The 26,950-nt window shown below is 40.0% G+C and overlaps 1 protein-coding gene across 1 annotated transcript in view; it reads right to left on the bottom strand.

Annotated features, from left to right (window-relative positions):
• The window catches only part of MARCHF1 (membrane associated ring-CH-type finger 1), a 536,484-nt gene that overhangs the window by 249,356 nt on the left and 260,178 nt on the right, over positions 1-26,950 (bottom strand). The window contains exon 4 of the mRNA XM_075347363.1: positions 14,231-14,310. Coding sequence (XP_075203478.1) covers positions 14,231-14,310 — 80 coding nt within the window. The remainder of the gene's footprint in view (positions 1-14,230; positions 14,311-26,950) is intronic.

Here is a 26,950-nt window from a genome sequence, read left to right as displayed (position 1 = left end):
AGACGCAAACAAACGACAGCAGCGGGAAGTCAGGGACCGGGACAGGCAGACAAACACGGGAGGGACAAAGTCAGGACACAGTAGGAGGGAGGCAGGACAGATCGGGAACACTCACCAGTATAGCAGAGTAACTTCAGAAATGTAAACAGGCGAATCACCAGGGTGCAAAAGAGTAGTCACTCTTTTACCCCCTGGTGATTCGCCTGTTTACATTTCTGAAGTTACTCTGCTATACTTAAGCTGTCTTTCTGTTACAGTATTTTTTTGTCTCTCCTTCACTACTCTGCTGCCACCTAGTGGGGACTACACTGTACTGTGTCCTACTAGCCTTTGTACAGCGTGACACCTACGTTTTTTCCTGGACCACAGTCCTCAGAATCTTTGTTTCAATTTGTTTATTTTATATAGTACAAAACAAGTTCTAATGAAAGAAGATTTTTACATTTTAGAAACTTATAATTGAAGAGTAAAAAAAGCTAACTTTACAGATTAAACCCCATTGTGACATCACAGTGATGTTTGCTTTGACCATTAATTTTCGTTTGATGGACTGATATCAAATTCACCTGCTAAGCATATATATTAAATTCTCATATATGTCTCTACTTAATGTACAACATAAGTTTTCATTCAATTTTTAAATTGTACGTTATACCAATCCTCATTTTGCCCATTAGTACATTACATTAACAAATTTCTGACATGGAAAATTATACACTCATAGCTTATTTCAATATAAATTGTTCTTCCCGACATATCAAAATATTTCACTTAAATATATAGTCAGGAATTTCTTTTTGACAACTTGACAAATGTGATTGACACGTTGAAAGCCTAACATCTAGAATACATTTTAATTAATGCATTTTCAAAGTTCGTCGTCTAATGCTAAGGCAGTTACTGTCTGAGAAATATTTGGGGGATTTTACATCTTTATTCCACCAGACACCTTACTGAAGATTATCTACCACCTTCTCTATCTCTGCTGCGACACATTTTAAGCTCTGATCTGGCCACATTCCCTATGAAATCATATTTTATTCATGTTAATATCATGGTTGAAAGTGTAATGGCCTGTGAGGTTTAGAAATAACATGTATTAGATGAGAAAATAATAGGTGAAAGAAATAAAAGGAAAAGTTTTTCCAACTAAAAGACTACGGTTGAAGACTGACCTGCAAACTTCTAAATCATCACCCCATTCATCGCAGTTAACTGGTGTGGCTGTATGTTCATATTGGGCAGCAGTAACTGGCGCCAAGGTCTCTGCACCAGCTCCTTCCTCCTTTATATTTTTCTTGATACGTTTTTCTTCTTTATTGTTACAGTGACACTTCTGAATATTAGTACAACATGATTTTACTCTTTTCTTTACTCTTCTATTAGCATATTGCTTTATTTCAACCGATGATCCTGATGTTGTAGAGATGTTGGACTCTTTCAATTTTGATGGTTTTCTCCTTCTGTAGTAAGAGGAAGTATTGGCAAAATTACTTGGATGTGCCTGTTGTTGTTCCTGATGATGGTGATGATGTTGACTAAGTTTTTGTACTTGTGAGTCTTTGGAACTTAGAGGCACCATTTCAATGGCAGTGGACTCTGAAGAAGCATCATGTGATTTATTCAGCATTCTTCTTCTTTTCTGGGGTTTAGACTTTTCATGTCTTCTTACTCTTGTAGCCCACTGTCTTTCATCTGATGAAGAATCAGTATCTGTCACATCTACTTTCTGTGTTACCTCCCTAGGTTGCATGTTTCTTTGCTTTTCTGCTTGGGCACAGGTGGAGCAATATGTCCTTTTACGTCTATACCTTCGTTTTACTTGCTTTTTACCACACTCTCTACCAGAAGTTGCAATTGGCATTACAGGTGTAGCATGGTTAAAGTCATCTTCTGAAACATCAAGCAAGGCAGTTCTAAAAAAAATTCCATGACCGAAAAAGCATGCAAAAGGAATGAAAGAAAATATGAAAAATAATGATATACTAAACAGTACCAATATATCAAAGTACATGAAATGAGGGAAATTTAATGCATAAAGGTGTTAAATAAAAATGAAAATTAATGATGCATTATTAGTAAGATGAGAGAACCTGTACTGTAAAGTTCGGGTTTCGTGCCAAACATTGAGAGTTCGGTTCTCAGATATGAACAGTGTTCGGGTTTATCATTCGAATAAAGTTGGTTGAAAACCTACAGAGCAGCTTTTGGCCAGTCCCAGCCTGAAATACTAGCCCGCAGCCGCCCTTGAAGAGGAGCATCCATTAGATGCGCCAATTCTGGCGCTTTACCCATCTCATTCTGATTGCCATGATGTGGTAGCAATCAGAGTAATATATGACTCTGATGATAGCTGTGATTTGTGAACAATCACGGCTGTCATCAAGCCTTTGACTAGTAATGGGGAAGCATCTGAGACACCCTCTTTACCAACCAGTAAGTAAAAAGAAATGAACACACAACAAATCCTTTATTTGAAATAAAAAACATACACACCCTCATTCACCCCTTTATTAATCCCCAAAACACCCTCGCAGGTCTGATGTAATGCACACGACGTCCCACAATGATCCAGCTCTCTATATGCAGAAGCTGCAGTGATAGAAAACGTGACCGATCACTACAGCCTCTGGGACACACTGAGGGCAGCGGAGGAACCCAACTGTGAGAAACGGTAACATCAATCAGTTCACCTTAGGTCACAGCCAGACTCCCATGGAAACAATTTTGTCCAGTGGTGAAACCGCTGCCGAATTGCCAGACTGTTAGATTGCAAGATACGGGGGCACAGCAGTCCAGCAGTATGGCAGTTAGGTCACCGGAGTTCACACTCTCTCGATAAACTCAGTTGAACCCGCTTGCCGGATTGCGTGACACAGCCGCACAGTAGTCTTGCAATCCAGAAGCGAGTTCAACTGAGTTAATTGAGGGGAGTGAGGCACCTTCAAGTGTGAACTCCGGTGACCTCACTACCAGATTGTCAGATTGCTGCGCCATCGTCTCCCACAATCCGACAGTCTGGCAGCAGGTTAAACTGAGTTCACTGAGGGCAGCAGCAGAGCGTGTGAACTCTGGTGACTTGACTGCCAGTTTTCTCGACTGCTGTTCTATCAGTTCCAACAATCCAACAGTCCGGCAATCCAGCAGCAGGTTCACTGGTGATCAAACTTGGTATCATGGGAGCCCAGTTGTGACCTCCAATGAACTACGTGACAATGTCGGATTCCTCTACTGCCCTCAATGTGTCCCAGAAGCTATAGTGATTGCTTACATATTCCAAAACTTCAGCCTCTGGATGTATCAGAGCTGGGATCGTAATGGGACATACTATGGATTATGGTGGACCTACTGGGGTGTTTTGGGAGTTAATAAAGGGGTGAAGAACGGTGTGTATGTTTTTACTTCAAATAAAGAATTTATCTGTGTGTTTATTTCTTTTTACTTACAAGATAGTAATGGGGGTGTCTCATAGACAACTCCCAATTACTAACCTAGGGCTTGATGGGAGCTGCTATTTTTGACAATTCACAGCTATCATCATCCCAAGATATAACTTCAATGGCTATCACATCAGGGCATTTGGGATGAGCAGGGTAAAGTGCCAAAATTGGCACATCTAATGGATGTGCCAATTCTGGGGCAACTGCGGGCAAGTATTTTCAGGCTGGAATGGGCCAATAACCATGGCTCTTTCCACTCTGATAATTCCAACTGCCAGCTGGGAGCTTTACATTAGCTGGGTATTAAAAATGGGGGGGACCCCATGCTGTTTTTATTGTTTATTTATATAATTAAAAAAAATGCATGGGATCCCCTATATTTTTGATAACTAGCCATGATAAAGCAGAATACTGGGTGTTGAAGCTCACAGCCATCTGTTTACCTATGCTGGTTATCAAAAATAGGTCAGGAGAGCACGCCATTTTTTTTTAATTATTTCTTTTTACACTTCCATACAGTACACTGGGCTGCAAGCAATCACAGACACTGACACAGTGGGTGGAGGGCATGTATAACTGTCTGCAAACAATTACAGATGCTGGCACAGATGGTGGAAGGAGAAAGCAGTGGACATTCATGAAGCTTAAAGCGTAACTGTCATTTTAATTTTTATTTCATAAATCAATAGTACACATGAAAATTAGCAAGTTTGTAATATATCTTATCAGACAAATTTGCTTCTTTCTCTGCCAAATATGATCAGTCATTATCAAAATTTTAATTTCTGATGTAAAATCTGTGTTCAGTGAAGACTTTCCCATTACTGAGGTAGGAGATGGCAGTTGCTATTAATATAATTCTCTATATATAAGACCTATAAAAGAGCACTGAAACTCATATTCAAAACAATAATTTTTATTATTGAGGATTATAAAATATTACAAAGAGTATCAATGGGGGGAGGGGAAGGTTTGGAAAAGAAAAGAGAGCAGTGTATAATTAATCCTGATTTGATCACCCAGTAATTGTACAAGAAAATATGTAATACAGTACATGGATTGGAAAATGAAATTCATGACATGGGCAACAGTACAATGTATTGAGTCAAATGTCAGTATACATTATTTGCCTATTACATATCAAAAATGATCAGTGCAAAAATTTGATTAGTTCCTCATAAAGCTTGGAACGAAATACCTATGTAGCTACAATGCAATTGTCCTCACCACCGGGAATATGGTAAGCATATAGTTAAATATAAAGTGCCTAGTGCTCTCTATTAGACCTCAATTCCTATGGGACAAAAACAGCTCATCACTGGATATTTAATCACTGTATTTCCAAAAGGGTGAGCTACGGTTAATTGCAACTACTCATATGGATTGCACAAAATTCCAAATTCCATGTAACTATGAAATGGAAAATTCCTCTCCACACAAGTTCACCACGTAAGGTGACAGGCAAGACACTTATATAGTTTATATAATTGATCGTGCTGATGATTGTAGATGAGAGGTAATGCTGGTATAAACAATACGTGCACATGCCCCACCAGGGGCTAAGGCATGCAGTGATGTATCCTTAAGGTATAGAACATTCAGCAAAAGGCCGCTCATCCCCAGAGCATCAGCATTGATCATGAATCAACATGTACAATGTCCTAGTTGTCATCCATAGGGGATGAAGATGTACGGACTTTACAGTAATTCATATCAGCCCATAATGGGTAATCATGCCTGCCTGAACAAAGTTTCCATAGAATACACCCAATAGATAGAAGTGCTTAGTGGTATAATATGTAACTTGCAGAGGGAAATTACTTACATATCAATCACTGGGGACCACTGGAAGGCTTCCCGACGCGCGTTTCACCGTTCTTTGTCAAGGGAAACATGGTCATGTATGTGATATGTTGCTCTTATAAAGGATAAATGGTGCCGGGAGTTCCCACGTGCACGGCCGTGCAGCGTCTGTCGTCACTTCCGGCCGCGGGGCCGCGCCGTGCCTGTGCGCGATCCCGCAGCGGCAAGCGACGACAGATGGGATTAGTCATTCAATGTGGGGAGGGGACGCCTGCGCACTGAAGTTGCAAGTGCGCGGTCCCGTCCAAGTAAATGACGACAGAAGAAGTAAGCCGTGCAGGGCGGGCGCATGCGCATAGGGTTTGCCTGATACACCGCCAGTATATAGACCTAGGGCCGCAGTGTATCACCATCCTGTCAGTATGGGCAATTATGTAGCGCCAAGCTAATGGGCACGGCATTACCACTTATTACATACATTTAGAATTTATTAGTGTAACCAAATTGGGAAACACATAACTCGTGCATTACCCCTACAGAGTGCAATGTTAATCACACCCAGTACAGTTACCCAATAAGCCCCCCAATGGTCACCCACTGTATGACAAGGCAGTGTCAATATATACATGTATAGTTGCCATAAAATTGTGAAATAGTATTCATAAAGAAAATAAAAGTGATAGCTCAAATCACAGTAATGTGAGTGTTAAGCTGCCCATAAACAATATGGGAAATAAGAATAGTGTAAGGTAAATAGCAAGAAAAATTATATGTGGAGTGCGATTTTATGAAGAGGTGAAGTGTGTACGTTAAATGTGAAAAATTATGTAGAATACTGATGTGCATTGAGATGAGATGGACCAGATACGGTTATACTGGTCATGTGAAAATATGTGAAAAAATGATGACCAATAACTAGAGTGTGAATGTGACGTGGAGTGATTATATATAAAATAATTGTGAATATTACATGAAGTGATTATATATAAAATAAAATAATACATAGATTATATACAGGATACATGTAAGGACATGTGTGGGGGGGGGGAGGGGGGAGGGGGGAAAGGGAAGGGAGGGGGGGGGTTTCTTGCTATTTACCTTACACTATTCTTATTTCCCATATTGTTTATGGGCAGCTTAACACTCACATTACTGTGATTTGAGCTATCACTTTTATTTTCTTTATGAATACTATTTCACAATTTTATGGCAACTATACATGTATATATTGACACTGCCTTGTCATACAGTGGGTGACCATTGGGGGGCTTATTGGGTAACTGTACTGGGTGTGATTAACATTGCACTCTGTAGGGGTAATGCACGAGTTATGTGTTTCCCAATTTGGTTACACTAATAAATTCTAAATGTATGTAATAAGTGGTAATGCCGTGCCCATTAGCTTAACGCTACATAATTGCCCATACTGACAGGATGGTGATACACTGCGGCCCTAGGTCTATATACTGGCGGTGTATCAGGCAAACCCTATGCGCATGCGCCCGCCCTGCACGGCTTACTTCTTCTGTCGTCATTTACTTGGACGGGACCGCGCACTTGCAACTTCAGTGCGCAGGCGTCCCCTCCCCACATTGAATGACTAATCCCATCTGTCGTCGCTTGCCGCTGCGGGATCGCGCACAGGCACGGCGCGGCCCCGCGGCCGGAAGTGACGACAGACGCTGCACGGCCGTGCACGTGGGAACTCCCGGCACCATTTATCCTTTATAAGAGCACCATATCACATACATGACCATGTTTCCCTTGACAAAGAACGGCGAAACGCGCGTCGGGAAGCCTTCCAGTGGTCCCCAGTGATTGATATGTAAGTAATTTCCCTCTGCAAGTTACATATTATACCACTAAGCACTTCTATCTATTGGGTGTATTCTATGGAAACTTTGTTCAGGCAGGCATGATTACCCATTATGGGCTGATATGAATTACTGTAAAGTCCGTACATCTTCATCCCCTATGGATGACAACTAGGACATTGTACATGTTGATTCATGATCAATGCTGATGCTCTGGGGATGAGCGGCCTTTTGCTGAATGTTCTATACCTTAAGGATACATCACTGCATGCCTTAGCCCCTGGTGGGGCATGTGCACGTATTGTTTATACCAGCATTACCTCTCATCTACAATCATCAGCACAATCAATTATATAAACTATATAAGTGTCTTGCCTGTCACCTTACGTGGTGAACTTGTGTGGAGAGGAATTTTCCATTTCATAGTTACATGGAATTTGGAATTTTGTGCAATCCATATGAGTAGTTGCAATTAACCGTAGCTCACCCTTTTGGAAATACAGTGATTAAATATCCAGTGATGAGCTGTTTTTGTCCCATAGGAATTGAGGTCTAATAGAGAGCACTAGGCACTTTATATTTAACTATATGCTTACCATATTCCCGGTGGTGAGGACAATTGCATTGTACCTACATAGGTATTTCGTTCCAAGCTTTATGAGGAACTAATCAAATTTTTGCACTGATCATTTTTGATATGTAATAGGCAAATAATGTATACTGACATTTGACTCAATACATTGTACTGTTGCCCATGTCATGAATTTCATTTTCCAATCCATGTACTGTATTACATATTTTCTTGTACAATTACTGGGTGATCAAATCAGGATTAATTATACACTGCTCTCTTTTCTTTTCCAAACCTTCCCCTCCCCCCATTGATACTCTTTGTAATATTTTATAATCCTCAATAATAAAAATTATTGTTTTGAATATGAGTTTCAGTGCTCTTTTATAGGTCTTATATATGGTAAAGTATACTGGAACTAAGAATATGGTCTTCTGTTTTTTGAGATATTTTCCTGTGTTTTCACAGAGGTTCAAATCCATCTACATTATGGATATACGCACTAAAGAGGCAACTTGGGTTACCCAAGCTGCATCAATTTTTAAGGGAGAGAAGACAGAGGCAGTGAATTCAGATGAGTCTAATACCAGGGAATTGAAACAAAATCTCACCAGCTTATTCCACCGTAGGACAAAAACCTGGTGGAATAAAACGACATTAGAGAATTATTTAGAAAAAGACATGGTCCCACGTGGACTGAGAGTCCAAGTTTTTCCCTCATATGGCAAGGATGACATAGAATTTACCACGCAGTGGGAAGCAGCCAGCAATGATTGCTCCAAGAAATATCTGGAACTCATTATTAACAAGAATGTTAAAACTATACAAGATATTGATGGTGAGATCAATGAAAAACAAGGTGAACTCATGAGGATACTCTCCGAGTCTGACAAAGAGAAATTCCATGAGGATCTTGACAAATCCTTCACATCATGGGAGAAACAAATTAAAGAGAACAAAATGAGAAAATTTCATAGAGACCTCCAAGACTATGAGAAAGACAGGGTCTATAAGTGGAAAAACACAGAGACAAATAAACACATGCAACGTGCAACATCATCCTCTTCAGTTGCATCCACGGATACAGAATTGAGTACAGCCTCTGGTACTTCACACCATACTTCAGTTAGAGGAGTGGGGAAAAATCAAGACCAACAACAAAAAGTACTACCATTCCGAAAGAATACATATAGGAAGAATTTCAATTCGTATAAGGTAATTAACCTCACAGATAAACTGTTGACAGATGCCCAAATTAATATTCTGAGTAGAGGTCTAACTTTTTCTCCCTCATCTAAATTTGAATATTTTACAGCGTTGAAAGACCTGCATTTATTTGCTAGGAAACTTACTTTCAAAAAGATTTTTCACAAAAATGAGGGACCGGATGTGTTTTCTACAACCAATGAACGTGAAGCAGTCAGAATTCTACAAGACCTCTTGGATGAGCAGACACCAACTCCAGTAAGTAGAATGCCCAAAAACATTATTCCACCATCAACCAAATTCCCCCCATCTAATACATATTCCAATATAGATATCTTTGTCCGGTTAGTCACAGATGATTTAAAGAAAATACAATGTTCTATACCCCATGACAACTGTACTAGAGAGGAGAGGAAGGCAATTGAAGAACTACGGGATATGAAGGATGTAATCATTAAACCCTCAGACAAAGGGGGGAACATTGTGCTATGGCCGACACATATGTACCTAAATACAGTCACAAAACATCTGAATGACCATAGGACATATAAAAAACTTACATTCAATCCCTTATTAGCATTTAAAACGCAACTTCTACAGATCTTAGAGAGGGCAGTGGAACAGAATATCATCACTACGAAGGAGTTAACCTATCTATTCAAAAATGAGGCCAAAATAGCCACATTCTATATGGTCCCAAAAATTCATAAAGACGCCAGAAATCCTCCAGGAAGACCGATTGTCTCCGGAGTAGACAATTTATGTGAACCTATCTGCCGATATATAGACCATATTTTAAAACCAATCGTGGAGACCATACCGTCATATATTAAGGACACATCTGATGTCCTGAGGAAATTAGATGGGATCCAACTGGATAACAATACTCTAATGGTCGTATGCGACGTAGAAGCTTTATACTCATCCATAGTACATTCAGATGGTCTCAGAGCAATAACATTTTTTCTAGAGATGTCTAGTCATCCGGATGATATTTGCGAGTTTACATTGACCCTGCTGGAGTTTGCACTAACTCATAATTTCTTTTTATTTAATAGGTCCTTTTTCCTACAGCTCCAGGGAACAGCAATGGGGGCGGCATGCGCTCCCTCGTACGCCAACCTGTTCCTGGGGCTGTGGGAGAGGGACCTATTTCATACCGATGTGGCGCCCCATTTGGACAATGTTCTGTTCTGGGGGCACTACATCGATGATATTATTTTTCTCTGGCAGGGTTCCCATTATGATTTGACAACATTCATGCAATATCTCAACAGGAATGACTTGAATCTCAGATTTACATATAAGGCCGGCAGGTCTGACATGGAATTTTTGGATATACTACTCAATATAGATGAAAGTGGCCATATAGTGACAGATGTGTACAGAAAACCAACGGCAGTTAACAGTTTGCTTCACGCTAAATCGGCTCATCCAAAGAATCTCATTAACAGCATACCGAGAGGCCAATTTCTTCGAATAAGAAGAATATGTTCAACAGATCAAAACTTCGAACAACAATCAAGAGATCTATGGGAGAGGTTTCAAATGAGAGGATACAATGAGAAAGCCATACAGAGAGGCTACAGAAAGGCCAAATTTGCCAGCAGAACGGAATTACTCTATAATCATAATAGAAAATCTAGCAACTCTGATTTGGTGAGATTTATCTCTACTTTTCATTCTAGAAACAAAGAATTGTGGCAGGCTCTCAAGAAACACTGGAACGTCCTGCTATTGGACTCAACATTATCTAGACACATACCTCAAAATCCAGCAATCACTTATCGACGAGCCAAAAATTTGGCAGACCTACTAGTGAATAGCCATTTTGTACAAGAAAAACCCAAAGGTATTTTCAACAGCAGGGGACCGAAATGGGGTTGCAGATCTTGTGGTAAATGTGTAGCTTGCACTAACATCACAACCACAGATGAGTTCACTGATGCCACAGGCACTAAAACCTATAAAATCACACATCAAATCAATTGTGGTACGATTGGAGTAATCTATAGCGCCAAGTGCCCTTGCAACAAAATCTATATTGGGATGACAACTACGACGTAGAACGAGGGAACATGTCTTGGACATCCGGGCAGCTAAAGAAATAGAAGATGATTGGGGTATGAAAACCATACCTAGACATTTTAAACAATTTCACCAGTGTGATGATACTCAACTTAAGGTAAGTGGAATAGACAGAGTGATTATAACAGAAAGAGGGGGCAACTGGAAAAGAATCCTGGCCCAAAAAGAAGTTAGATGGATTTCCACACTAAATACCCTTGTACCATCAGGTTTAAATGAAACAATGAGCTTTTCCCCATTTCTATAACCCTTACAAGGCCTGTATCTGGGTCTAGGGTGAATTAATCTGTGTTATTCCTTGATTAGACTCATCTTGAATTTTTAACCTGTTTTTAATTTGTTTTACTTTAATGTGTCTTCTCACTTTATTGTTCTCTGATTATTCCTAGTTATTTCGCCTTCAAGAATCTCATCTTTTCATCTTACCAGGGTGCTCCATTTTTGTGCTGGGAGTGGAAACAACGACGTGCGCGGTTCCGTGCAATCATTTCTACAGGAGGAACCCTTTCTCGTGCATGCCGCTACATTATGGAAATACTCTCCATTTCCCCCTCCCCTCTCTCCCTTCTCCCCTTCCCCTCTCCCCCCCCCCTCCCCCACCGTACCAGTCCTCCACCCCCCCTTTCCCCCCCCCCTCCCTTCCCTTTCCCCCCTCCCCCCTCCCCCCCCCCCACACATGTCCTTACATGTATCCTGTATATAATCTATGTATTATTTTATTTTATATATAATCACTTCATGTAATATTCACAATTATTTTATATATAATCACTCCACGTCACATTCACACTCTAGTTATTGGTCATCATTTTTTCACATATTTTCACATGACCAGTATAACCGTATCTGGTCCATCTCATCTCAATGCACATCAGTATTCTACATAATTTTTTCACATTTAACGTACACACTTCACCTCTTCATAAAATCGCACTCCACATATAATTTTTCTTGCTATTTACCTTACACTATTCTTATTTCCCATATTGTTTATGGGCAGCTTAACACTCACATTACTGTGATTTGAGCTATCACTTTTATTTTCTTTATGAATACTATTTCACAATTTTATGGCAACTATACATGTATATATTGACACTGCCTTGTCATACAGTGGGTGACCATTGGGGGGCTTATTGGGTAACTGTACTGGGTGTGATTAACATTGCACTCTGTAGGGGTAATGCACGAGTTATGTGTTTCCCAATTTGGTTACACTAATAAATTCTAAATGTATGTAATAAGTGGTAATGCCGTGCCCATTAGCTTGGCGCTACATAATTGCCCATACTGACAGGATGGTGATACACTGCGGCCCTAGGTCTATATACTGGCGGTGTATCAGGCAAACCCTATGCGCATGCGCCCGCCCTGCACGGCTTACTTCTTCTGTCGTCATTTACTTGGACGGGACCGCGCACTTGCAACTTCAGTGCGCAGGCGTCCCCTCCCCACATTGAATGACTAATCCCATCTGTCGTCGCTTGCCGCTGCGGGATCGCGCACAGGCACGGCGAGGCCCCGCGGCCGGAAGTGACGACAGACGCTGCACGGCCGTGCACGTGGGAACTCCCGGCACCATTTATCCTTTATAAGAGCACCAAATCACATACATGACCATGTTTCCCTTGACAAAGAACGGCGAAACGCGCGTCGGGAAGCCTTCCAGTGGTCCCCAGTGATTGATATGTAAGTAATTTCCCTCTGCAAGTTACATATTATACCACTAAGCACTTCTATCTATTGGGTGTATTCTATGGAAACTTTGTTCAGGCAGGCATGATTACCCATTATGGGCTGATATGAATTACTGTAAAGTCCGTACATCTTCATCCCCTATGGATGACAACTAGGACATTGTACATGTTGATTCATGATCAATGCTGATGCTCTGGGGATGAGCGGCCTTTTGCTGAATGTTCTATACCTTAAGGATACATCACTGCATGCCTTAGCCCCTGGTGGGGCATGTGCACGTGTTGTTTATACCAGCATTACCTCTCATCTACAATCATCAGCACGATCAATTATATAAACTATATAAGTGTCTTGCCTGTCACCTTACGTGGTGAACTTGTGTGGAGAGGAATTTTCCATTTCATAGTTACATGGAATTTGGAATTTTGTGCAATCCATATGAGTAGTTGCAATTAACCGTAGCTCACCCTTTTGGAAATACAGTGATTAAATATCCAGTGATGAGCTGTTTTTGTCCCATAGGAATTGAGGTCTAATAGAGAGCACTAGGCACTTTATATTTAACTATATGCTTACCATATTCCCGGTGGTGAGGACAATTGCATTGTAGCTACATAGGTATTTCGTTCCAAGCTTTATGAGGAACTAATCAAATTTTTGCACTGATCATTTTTGATATGTAATAGGCAAATAATGTATACTGACATTTGACTCAATACATTGTACTGTTGCCCATGTCATGAATTTCATTTTCCAATCCATGTACTGTATTACATATTTTCTTGTACAATTACTGGGTGATCAAATCAGGATTAATTATACACTGCTCTCTTTTCTTTTCCAAACCTTCCCCTCCCCCCATTGATACTCTTTGTAATATTTTATAATCCTCAATAATAAAAATTATTGTTTTGAATATGAGTTTCAGTGCTCTTTTATAGGTCTTATATATGGTAAAGTATACTGGAACTAAGAATATGGTCTTCTGTTTTTTGTAATATAATTCTCTGTAGACCGGAGGAGGGAGGAGCTAGAGGCAGATCTCCTCCCTCCTTCTTCCCCTGTATCTAGATATAATCTTTTCACTAGCAGCTCTCATCTCCTATCTCAGTTATGGGAAAGTCTTCACTGAACACAGATTTTACATCAGAATTTAAAATTTTGATAATGACTGATCATATTTGGCAGAGAAAAAAGCAAATTTGTCTGATAAGATATATTACAAAGTTGCTTATTTTCATGTATACTATTGATTTAGGAAATAAAATGTTAAACAACTGTTAGGCGTTATTGAGGGGGTCCAAAAAAAATCTGACTGCAGTATTATCTTCTGGGATACACGGTATGTATAACAGTCCTGCTCTTATTCCCATTTTGCTTCATTTTGTAGCCCCTTACTATAATCATTTTACAGAACAGAACTTCTTTTCGCATTGACTTGTATGGGGTGTCTTGTCCATGGCCAAGTTTGGGTGAAGTTCGGTTCCCGAACCAAACTTTTTTTTTTTGAGTCCGTGTGGATTCCACAGTTGTAATCATCTCTAGTTAGGACCTCAAAGTTGTTAGTCATTTTTGCCATTTAGAAATAGTATATTTTTTGTTTTACATACCTACATATATCCTGAGTAGATGGACAGACGGATGTTTGGGAATGGCTCCTCGGAGCTGTACCTGTGGTTGGACTGCTTGCCTAAAAGAAGATAAACAAAAATGAAATATTATACCACATGATAATATACTGGGGTCTGTCTGCATGTAATTTATTAATATTAACTGTTGTACATACAGAACATTTATGGAGTTCTTTAAAAATGCATGAAGTCTTCAAGGCACAATCAGATATACTTTACAATTTTTTTTCAATTCTGTTTTTGTGAAATAGAAATGTACATAAGAAGCTGTTAGTGGCTCAAGCACATGAATGTATCACCGCTATATTTAGTCTGTGAATTATACATAGCCATAATATTGCGCCTGTAGAGTTGCATGGGCTCAACTATGACTTCAGATACTTTTATTTCCAGTTAGCTCAATGTCCTTTGTCAAACCCTGTATTCCAATAGTAATTTTTTATCTGGTGGAGAATAGTTCTATAATATAACAGTTCCATTGTATGTGAGCACAATATCTTAAAAGGTACCTGTCACTATGTTTTTTCAACTTAATCTAAAACATGCATTATATGATTCCAGGGATGTGTCACTCATTGGGATACTTGTCATAGTTTTGATAAAATCACTTTTTATCAGGAAGTGATTATCACTAGGAGAACCTGCTGCCATGCATACCAACCACACCCCCACCATTAATTGGCAGCTTTCTGCTTATGCACACTGTATACAGAAAACTGCCAATTAGTGATGTTGGCAGGGTAAGGCTATGTGCACACGCTGCGTTTTTTTGACGCTGTGTTTTTGTGCGTTTTTGGCCTCTAAAAACGCACAAAAACGCAGCCGCGTCGAAAAAACGCATAAAAAAGCATATGTTTTTACCGCGATTTGGTGCGTTTTTGGCTGTGTTTTGCTGCGTTTTTGATCTCTGCGTTTTGCTGCGTTTTTCCAATGCATTGCATGGGGGGAAAACGCAGAAAAACGCAGGAAAGAATTGACATGTCCATGTTTTTTTTCAAGCTCAAAAACGCAGCTTAAAAAAAAAAGTTGTGTGCGGACAGCAAAAATGAAAACTCATAGACTTTGCTGGGGAAGCAAAATCATGCAGTTTTGAGGCCAAAAATGCACCCGAAAAACGCGCAAAAACGCCGCGAAAAATGCACTGTGCGCACATAGCCTTATAGAGAACTGCTACATCTTAAACAGAGAAAACATGAGCACCCAGTAAACTAAATGAAACATCACTGTAGGCGAGGTCCTGGCCCTTACATTATGCTGCTCTGAAATGGGGTAGATACACCTGATGACATGTTTTCTTTAATCTGACATTTTTTTCAGACTAACCTACTATATATATATATATATATATATATATATATATATGTATATATATATATATATATATTTAAAAGGATTAGTGATGGGCGAGAAATAAAATGCTTGGGTGGTCATTACTCAAGCTGAATAGGTCAGACGCCCTGAGAGTTCTCAACACGAGTAACGAGTATAATGGAAGTGGAATGATTGGTTAGGTCAGCTCTCTGTCCACATACAGCCAGCCATATACAGAGCTTTGTGCTTTGTGCTCGTTGTTTCACATTGTTCACTGTTTCACAGACGAAACATCTGACCACCTGTGATACTCAGACAAGCACTGTAAGTACCCAAGCACCCAGATGCTCGATCAAGTACCAAGCAGTGCCGAGCATGTTCACCCATCATTAAAGAGGATCTCTTACCTTAAAGAAGCCAAAATAATAATAATACTTTGTCACTCATTTTAGGAATTATACTTGAGTTAGGAAAAAACCCTCAATGTTTTTATACTATTGTAATTTCCCACTTGTACAGTTATGGTTGAAAGTGTTGGCACCCTTAAAATTGTTCCAGAGAATTAAGTATTTCATGCAGAAAATTATTGCAATTACATGTTTTGTTATACACATGTTTATTTCCGTTGTGTGTATTGGAAAACCACGAAAAACATGTAAAAAATGCAAATTAGAAATAATTTCACACAAACACCAAAAATGGGACAACATTGTGGTTATGTTTTCCAAAAATATCGGTAACATACTTAGTTTCAAGCATGTGATTCTCATTCAAACTCACCTATGGCAAGTAATGTGGATAATATGAAAATCACACCTAAACCAGATAAAAAGCAGAGACGTTGACTCCATATTTGCATTGTGTGACTGTGTGTGCCAGACTAAGCAAGGAGAACTGAAAGGGGAGAGAACTGTTTGACGACTTAAGAACCAAAATTGTTGAAAAATATCAATAATTTCAAGGTTACAAGTCCATCTCCAGAGATTTTAATGTTTCTTTGTCCACGGTTAGCAAGATAATCAAGAACTTTACAACCCATGAAACTGTAGCTAATCTCCTTGGACACAGATGGCAAAGAAAAACTGATGAAACGTTGACACATATGGTAGTCCATATGGTGGATAAGCCACCCCAATCAACTGTCAAAGAAATTCAAGCTGTTCTTCAGGCTCAAGGTGCACCCATGTCAGTGCGCACTATCTGTTGATATTTGAATTAAATGAAATGCTATGGCAAGAGGTCTAGGAGGACCTCACTGCTGACATACAGAGATTAAAAAACTAGACTGCAGTGTGCCAAAATGTATGTGAACAAGTCAAAATCCTTATGGACAGATGATAAAAAGATAAAAGCTTTTTGGTAAAGCACATTATTCTACAGTTTACCGAAAATGGTATGAGGCCTACAAAGAAAAGAACACAGTATCTACAGTCAAATATGTTGGGGGGGGTCAAAGATGTTTCAGGGCTGTTTTGCTGCTTTTGGCACTAGGTGTCTTGACTGTATAAAAGGCATCATGAAATCTGAAGAGTACCAAAGGATTTTGGGTCGTAATGTAGTACTCAGTGTCAGAAAGCTGGGTTTGTGTCCTAGGTCATGGGTCTTCCTGCAGGACAATGACCCCAAACATACTTCATCAAGCACCCATAAATGGATGGAAACAAAGCATTGGTGGATTCAGAAGTGACCAGAAATGAGTACGGCTCTAAATCCCACTGAACACCTCTGGAGAAATATTAAAATTGCCACTGGGTGAAGGCAAACTTTAAATATGAAAGACCTGCCACAGTTTACAAAAGAAAAGTGGTGCAAAAATCCAATTGAGAGGTGTAAGAAACTTGTTGATGGTTATACAAAGTGATTTATTGCAGTTATATATTCTAAGGGGTGTGCAACCAAGTATTAGGTTGAGGGTGACAACAGTTTTGTCTTTCCTATTTTTGGAGTTTTGTGAGAAATTATGTCCAATTTGCCTTTTTTTGTACTGTTCCAATACACACAAAGTAAATAAACATGAGTATAACAAAACATATGTAATTGCAATAATTTTCTGGGACAAATACTTCCCTTTTTGGAAGAATTTCATGGGAGCAAACACTTTTGGCCATGACTATATGTCATGTTATTTTTGCATAATGCTCGACTCAGTGCAGCAATGAACATATATTACAGCATTCAAAATCCAGTATTGTTAAAGCGGTTGTTCATTTTAAAATTTTATGTAGCCACAGGGATAAAAATAACAATTACGCAGATAATCACCATCACCCGGTTCAGTGATGCCCCTACATTGCTGCTTTTCTGATGGCCTGCAGTGGTAACTTCATTTCTATAGCACATATCACTGCTACAGCTCAGCAGCAGAAGGTGCCAACATCAGAGCCACCACTGAGCCCAGTGATTGGCTGATACAGTAATGTTCTGTAGACAAGTAGACAAGATGTCAACGTTGCAGTCAATCAACAAAGACTGAAACAGCAGTAAAGAGACATCACAAGACCCAGCGTAAGTGACTAACAGCTGTAATTAATATTTAATTTGTCTGCAACCCTACTGACACATATATTTTAAACCGCGCAGCCACTTTAAAATTAAATGCAAAGTTTGTTAGTAATTAAACTTAATTATTTACTTAGTTTAAAAAAAAATAACATAAGTATGTAAGCCACTATTTAATTGTAATAAATATAATTGGCCATTCAGGTTTCTAAATTCAAGCAAATAGCAAAACAAATTGTAATTCTTTTCTTGATGAGTAATAATTATAATTTACCTAATGGCATGCACCTTAATTGCTGACCCTTCAGTCTCATAAAACATTAATTAACAAGTTCAAAATTAATTGTTGACTGGCATCTGCTTACAGTACAAGATATACTGCGGAGGAAATTATAGCCCTTAATTACAACATATGAATAACTACAAGTCACATATTTCACACCACGTTCGTGCCCACATACAGTACTAGTCTAAGAATACATGAAAGTCAAGGCCACTCTTATTGCATTTGTAGGTGGTTTTATAATACACAAATCCTTTTTATTGAATTGAATGTCAAATGAATAATCAAATCTTATAAGTGAATTTATGACATGAGTTATGCATAAATGTAAATGTGCAAGGTCTATAAAAGGATTCACAACCTGTAGAATTGTTTTACTGTGCAACAACATTGAGTCACCGTGAATCTGATAATGATACTTTTTGTAGAATCTTATTAAAAATTAAATAACTGAATTCATAGCTGTATACAATATTAGGGAATCTCTTGGACTTAAACATTGTTGGCCTGTTTTGGTAATGGTTCATCAATGTTTAATTGTGAGAGTCCATTATCTAGTATCGCTGCCGATCGGCACAATAAAGGCGCCAAATTGGTCATGAGTCAGTTCATTACTATGCAAATAAAAGATATGGTTATGCAGTGTGGTAAGGTATTGGATTGTTTTTACGCTGCATGTCCCTTTGAAATATAAATAAACTAGTGATTGCAATAAAGGTTATCAGGAGTATGGTGGTACCATTTTAGAATGGAAGTGGAATGAACTTTGGAGACCGGCACAACTTGTTGAAAGCTAATTAATATTAATAGAAAAATAGACGACAGGGGTTTGGAGGGAAAAGGATTTTGGAAGAAGAATCAAAGAAAGAAAATAAAAGAATTTGCAGGTGAATTTGAAAAAAAATATTGAATGAGGTCAGAAAGGGAAATTTAAAAAATGCAGAAACACAATGCAATACAAAGGTTTTAGACAGATGTGGGAAAAGGGCTGCAAAGTAAAAAGGTTTCCAAAATAGAAGGGTTAATAAGATAAAGACTGATTGAGCAAGAGTGATATGTAAATCAAATCTACAGGGTGGTGATAAGCAATTGTAAAAGGCTAAAAAATAACTTTTATTCCCAAAGTTATTAAAAAACCTAGAATATTAGGTACATAGGTAACCATAAGCAACCCCAAGTTTTATATAGTAGATAATAAGTCGGACATGCACCATATACATAGATCTTATTATTATACAAATATCCATAAATAAATGGTAGGGAAAAGAATCCATTTTAACCCTACATTGCACACTCTAAACATATAAGAAAACAAGGAGAGCAAAACAAGAGTATGGTGCAAAATTATTCAAAGTTTAATGCAAAGAACTGGCACAGAGAAAAAGATCGGCAACACATTCCATGGGCATGTGTGTAGCAATAATTGCATACAGTCACAAAGCATAAGGATAAAATACAATACAATAATGCCAGTAGGTCGGAACACAGTCAGAACAAAGGAAACATCATGAGAGTACACCAAGTAAAGTATGAACAATTGGCAAAAAAAATATTATTATTAATCATAACTCCAAAAAATGATGTGTCTTTCATCTACTACATTAAGTTTCTTTGGCTGACCACTGCATCTATGGTTCTTAGAAAAACAAGAGAATTGGGGGTCTACCAGTGAAGCCACACTTGGCTGAAAATATACACATAAACACCCTCTTAAGATATCCAATAAAGTTTGTGTCACTGTGGCTTCACTGGTAGACCCCCAATTCTCTTGTTTTTCTAGACTGTTCTTATGGGGTACAGTGATTTTGGAGACTAATCATGATAGGTCCAAGTGTCCCATATCTTGTTATATGTATCTATGGTTCTTAGTTTTGCCTATTTTTTAGTGTCCTCAATGCTTATAGATGCAGGTAGACACTAATCCATTATGCAATACAGACAGAGAGATATTAGATTTTGTCCAAATGTATTCTGCAGCTGGACAATAATCAGTCAGCCCACGTCATTAACTACTGTCTTCAGCGTAAGGAAGAACAAGGATTCCAGAAAGTAATGATATGGCCCTCACAGAGCCCTGATCTCAGCATAATTGAGCCTCTGGGGCAATACAGTAAGAGACAGAAGGACTTGCACAAGCCCACATCTAAAGAATATCTGTGGTTAGCTCTCTAGGATGTTTGGATCAACTACCATACTAATACCTTAAAAACTATGTGTAAGTGTACCTAAAAGTACTGATGATTTGATGTCGTTTTGAAGGGAAATCGTGGTTACACCAAATATTTCACTTTGCATTTTATTAATTGATAAAAATAAACAATTAACATTTATTTTTTTAAATTACTTCATTTTTCACACCCTCCTAAAACTTTACAGTACAGTAGATAATAATACAATTCATATATGACTAGAAAAAATGGTAAAAACATTATTATTATTGCATTGTTTATGGCATTATTTATTATTAAAACATGAATATTAATAACTATTGCTGATTGGCCATTTTTCCTGCTTTATTGCAAGTTTATTTAAAGTTTAACACAGCAGACCATTTGTAAGAATGGTTACTTGGGGTGCAGAGAATGTAGTGCTGTAAAAGTGTAAAAATCAATGTTAAATAAATGACCAGTGTTTCTTCTCTTTTGCCTATTCTCTATTGAATAAGATAGGTATTTGGTGTATGAAGCATTCGAAAAAAGACTTGTAAGAGGGTTTGAGAGATAGAAGTAAAAGTAAATTGATCATATAGAGTCAAGAGGAGGAAGAGGAGAAACGAGTTCTTTAAAAATTCTAAGCCCTTATAAACTACAGTGGCTTACCGTATATAGACCCCAAAATAATCCTAACTTAAATGATGATTTAGGGGGTTACTCTTAAATATCCATTATTATTTATTTATATATTTATTTATACAGCACCAAACTGGTACAGAAGGGAAGAGGGCCCTGCTTTTGCGGGCTTACAGTCTAGTCTATAGGATGATGGGGATGGAGACTCTAAGTTATTCGGTTGCTACAGCTCCGGTGGTGAGTGGTGGCAGTGGGGTCATTGCAGGGTGTAGGCTTCTAGAAGAGATAAGTTTTCAAGTTCCATCTGAAGGTTCTGAATGTGGCAGATAATTGTGTCGGGGAACAGAATTCCAGAGCTTGGGAGATACTCGGGGATATTCGGGAAGTGTCTCAGAGACATTTGGGTGAGGAATGAATAAGTCTAGAGGAGTTAAGTAGGTTTTGGAAGGACCAGATACTACATGTTAGAAGATATCGGGAGATTAGTTTGTAGATATATGGAGGAGACAGATTATGGATGGCTTTTTAAGTCAGTGTTAGAAGCATGTTTAGTAAAAATTCTAGATTTGCAAAATTACTTAAATACTTGAATTATTGTTGTTGGTTTGTGTTCCCTGGCCATTCATTTATAGTGAGTATATCAAAATCACTGAGATATTTTATTACAACATATCAGAATTGCCATAAGTAGAATATTTTGATGAGAAATCCCAAAATTGCTAAATTATTGGCAAAGATAGAAAGTGTAATTTATTTATATTTAGAGGTAAATTCTTTTAAAATATTTTAAGTGTGACAGCTGTGTGTGCTGTGTATCAGAGTCAGCTGTCAGTCAAGGTACCGAGGTGTGTTTATAGTTGTCGGTCACTACCGTGTTTCCCCGAAAATAAGACATCCCCCGAAAATAAGACATCCCAGGAGTTTTCAGGGGAGCTTTAATATAAGACATCCCCTGAAAATAAGACATAGCTGCGGTCAATAATGAAGTGTCATGCAGCGGTGAAAGAGTTAAAGACACTGCAGGACACTTCATTATAGGCAGCGGGCACCCCCAGAAGAGAGAAGACAGAAGAAAGAAGACCCCCAATCATACTCACCAGACGCCGACCGGGAGCAGGTGAGCGCATCAAGGTCCTGCAGCGACGGAACATACACACATAAGAACAGACACACACACATCAGATCACACTGACTCACTCTCACACACACATCAGATCGCATCCACACACTCACAACATCCGGCGATATCGCTTGCTTCTCGGCGGCGATACTGTGCGTGCAGTGACCTTCCAGGACCTGCCAGAGGATCACATGGCCGGAAGCATGTGGTTTCTCCGGATGTTGTGAGTGTGTGCGCTCGTATGTGCGATATCGTCAGTGTGTGTGTGAGTGTATGCGATCGGATGTGTGTGTCTATGCTGTCTGATGTGTGAGTGTGTTCTGATGTTTGAGTGTTTGTGTGTGTGAGTATATGCGATCTGATCTGTGAATGTCGGCAGGAGGCAGAGGAGCACGGCGTGCAGCACAGCTGCTGGGACCACCCACCGGAGGGCACAGGGAGAAGTGGGGGGTGTGTGTGAGTGTATGCGATCAGATGTGTGCGTGTATACTGTCTGATGTGTGACTGTGTGTGAACATAAGCGATCGGATCTGTGAGTGTCGACAGGAGGCAGAGGAGCACAGCGTGCAGCACAGCTGCTGGGACCGTGGGGTAGGTGGGAAGAAGTGGGGTGGGTGTGTGTTTGTGTGTGAGTGAGTGAGTATGATCCGATGATGTGTGTGTGTGTGTGTGTGTGTGAGATCTGATATGTGTGTGAGATCTGATGTGTGTGTGAGATCTGATGTGTGTGCGAGATCTGATGTCAGCCAGACGCAGGGGAGCACAGCTGCAGGGAGATCACAGGGAAAAGTGTGTGTGTGTGTGTGTGAGATCTGATGTTGGCCAGACCCAGGGGAGGCATGCAGCGTACCTGCTGGGAGATCACAGGAGGATCTGGGAGCTATACAGACGCCCTGGGCTGGTAAGTATGATGATCCTGGGAAGGGGGGGTCTGCTTTTTGTGGGGGGTAAACTAACCCCCAACTATGTCTCCTCTAGAATAAGACACCCCCTGAAAATAAGACATAGTGCTTTTTTCAGGGCAAAAAAAAATATAAGACAGTGTCTTATTTTCCGGGAAAAAGGGTATGTACTGAGTGATGGCTGTAGCTGCGCTGGTCACGGTTACGCCTCTATGCCTGAAACCCTGAGGCTGCCAGGTTGAAATAAAGTTAATTTTCTTCTGGTAGCCAACCTTTCAGTGCAACAACCAGGCAACTTTGGAACAATATTAACTTCCAGATTAACCCTATATCTGCACATAAATAGTGTTTGTGGACATGACAGATTCCCTTTAAAGAAGCAATTGTTTATATTGAGTATGTTGACTGAAAAAGTCCATAAATGTTGCAGAATGATTTATTACAATTATTTATAATTTTAGTCTATCATATATATATATACTTGCTGTGCAGAACAAAACTGTGCTTTATATAGTGGCAGACTGATGGACCCCAAATTTCCTTCTTTAGTTTAACAAATTCAGATATTTTTCAAAGCATGAAACTGGTTAAGATATGATAAAACCTGCATGATTATAATTAGCTGCATATGAGGGGCCAAAATGCTGCAGCAAATCAATACATGGCTATATTGTGTGCAAGCATAGTAGTGAAAAAATAATATTTAAGAGGTACAAGCTAAAACAGAAAGTGCTGTGCAATATAAGTTCACATGATGATTACAATGTGCAATGGCATGGAGTACACTTAATCTATCAAAGAGACGGCAACAGCGGGTTTCACATCAAGTTTCGTCAGGTGGTCAGACCATAATTTACACACTTGATATTTTTCCTTCTACCTTTTGAGTATCCCTAAGTCCTCTTGATCATGCTGTTCATATTTTGACAACATGTGACCAAGAGATGGCAAGTAACAATTGATCAACAGTACCTTGCCATTCAGAGATTTCACGCAGGATGTCCTGAGATGGAAGTGACCACTGATCTTAGAGTGTCACAAAATGTCATCAGCAGGTTGTAACAGAGATGCAGGGAGACTGGAAAAGTTACACAAAGGGCATAGAAGTGGATATCCTTTGGCAACATCTCACATTAATGACTACTTCATTGTGAACAATGCCCTTCAGAACAGAATGATGAATGCTACACAACTCCAGTGAGTGGTACCCAAGTGTCACATCAAAACTGTTTACATCAGCATGGTCTGCATTCTAGATGACCTGGAAGGATACCTGACCACACCACTAGGCACAAGCATCATCGTCTTGATGAACATGCCAGTATCATAGAATCATAGAATCAAAGAATGGTGAAGTTGGAATAGACCTCCTGGGTGATCTAGTCCAACTCCCTTCTCAAAGCAGGATTCACTAAATCATCCCAGACAGATGTCCATCCAACCTCTTTTTAAAGACTTCCATTGAAGGAGAACTCACCACTAGAGTTGAGCGCGGTTCAAGGTTCTCCAGTTCGCGGCTCGAGTGATTTTGGGGGCTGTTCTAGATAGAACTAGAACTTGAGCTTTTTGCTAAAGCTCGATAGTTCTAGATACGTTCGAGAACAGTTCTAGCAGCAAAAAGACTAGCTAATTACTAGCTGGCTTTCCGCTGTAATAGTGTAAGTCACTCTGTGACTCACACTATTATGAAATTTCAGTGTACAGTGTGCGGGAACAGCGCATTCAGATCACTGCTGTATGGATAATGGCGATCGCCATTTTTTTTTTTCCCTGTCTTCCTTCCCTAAGCGCGCGCGTGAAGTGGGGCGGGCCAGCATGTCAGCCAATCCCAGACACACACACAGCTAAGTGTACTTTTAGCCAGAGAAGCAACGGCATGTGTGATAGGATGTCCATGTCACATGTCCCTGCATTATAAAAACGAGTATCTGCCCGTCCGGACGCCATTATCTCTTCTGGTGTCAGTCACCGCCGGCGCAGCGCCTATCTCCGATACTGCTGTGTACGCTCTATACACAGCGCTGTACAGAATAGGGATAGCACTTTCTATCAGCCCTTTTAAGGGCTAATACCGGCAGGGTCAGAGCCATAGGTGACAGGTCCGTGAAAACAGAGTTTAACAGCTACACAAGATGACAGCGTCTGTGTAGGTAAAGTCAGGGATTTCCTCGCTGCATTTCCCCATTAGGAGGGATAGAAAGGCAGGCTTCCTTTCCCCTACCCAGAGACCCACAACCCTGCCACTGTACCCTCCTGCCCTTTGCACACTCAAACTCATTGTTACTAAGCCATTCTACTAGCAAACACTGAGTGAACTTAGTGGCATCCTAAACGTGGCTGTTGGACTTCTGTATTGTCCCACTAGTGCAAAGATATTTGCAGCACGTCTGCCTGCATTGCACACTCAAACTCATTGTTACTAAGCCATTATACTAGCAAACACTGCTGCCAGTTTAAGGGCCCTAGTTGCATTGTCAGGGATAATTATTGTTGTTTATTCTCCTGTTAATAAAGCTAGACCACCGCTGAAATCTACACCACCTCTCAATTTTTACTACCACATATTAAGTGCACAATCTTGTCGCAATCAAAATGAGTGGCAAAATGACAGATGCTGGTGGAAAGGGTAAGAGGCGTGTTGGAAAAGGAAAAAAAAGGGTTTGTCCGTGGGGAAGGTGGCAAAGCTCCATTAACATCTGCTGAAGATAGACTATCTTCCAGCAAAAGTAAGATGTCTACTACTTACCATGGACAATCCGATGTGCTCCCTTTTTTACGGACACGAACAACTGGAACAAAGGTAGATGATGGCCAAAAAATGAAAATGCTTGAATGGATCTCAAGTGGTCCAACAAGTGCCCTCTCCGGCACCTCGACTACCGCATCCAAAAAACACCAGTCCTCGGAGTTGTCATCCCAATCAAACTTGCTTTCTCCCAGCTCTGAAGTCTCCATCCGCCCTGCACAGTATGGTGGAACTAAGATGCCTGAGTCTGCAGAGCTGTTCAGTCACACTATAGCCTGGGAATCAGAGGTCTGCTCCCAAGCTACAGTTAGTACAGACCAGGAAATGGTCTGCAGTGATGCCCAGAACCTTTGTGACTCTGATTCAGGCCGTGAGGACCAAGTTTCTGAGCATAATGTTGACCCTTTTTCACAAACTGTAACACCTGTTGTTATAGACAATGAGGAACATACTGATGACGATGAGACACAGATACCAGATTGGGATGACAACTTAAATATTCGGTCAGGGCAAGAAGAGGCTCGGTCTGAGGGTGAGGGGAGTGCAAACACAACAATTGATGAGGAAGTTCTAGATCCCACGTACTGTCAACCCACAGTCAGGCCCTCGAGGAGGTCAACAGAGACAGTGGAGGAGGATGCAACTGACGACGAAGTTACTTTGCGCCTTCCTGGACAGAGTAGGAGTACTGGTAGCACGTCTACAACTGCATCCTCAGCCACCACTGCGCCTCTGAGCACTAGTCAAGGTGGATCAGCAGGTCGCATGCCCTCTAAGCCTTGCCTAGCCTGGTCCTTTTTTGACATAGCAAAAGATCACCCAAGTTATGTGATCTGTAAAATTTGTCATGATTCTGTTAGTAGAGGGCAAAACCTCAGCAGTTTGACAACTTCTTCCATGAATCGTCACATGAATAAATATCATATGTCCCGGTGGGAAGCTCACCATGCTGCAATGCGGCCTAGCGGAGCGAACCATCCACCACCTGCCCCTTCTAGTGCATCTGCGCGCTCTTGATCTTCTAGGACTGTGGGGACAGCTGTCACACC

This window comes from Anomaloglossus baeobatrachus, chromosome 1 (assembly GCF_048569485.1).
Source record: "Anomaloglossus baeobatrachus isolate aAnoBae1 chromosome 1, aAnoBae1.hap1, whole genome shotgun sequence".
In the NCBI taxonomy this organism is placed as follows: Eukaryota; Metazoa; Chordata; class Amphibia; order Anura; family Aromobatidae; genus Anomaloglossus; species Anomaloglossus baeobatrachus.
Note: the sequence above shows the minus strand (reverse complement) of the source record. Positions and strands in the feature narration are given on the sequence as shown.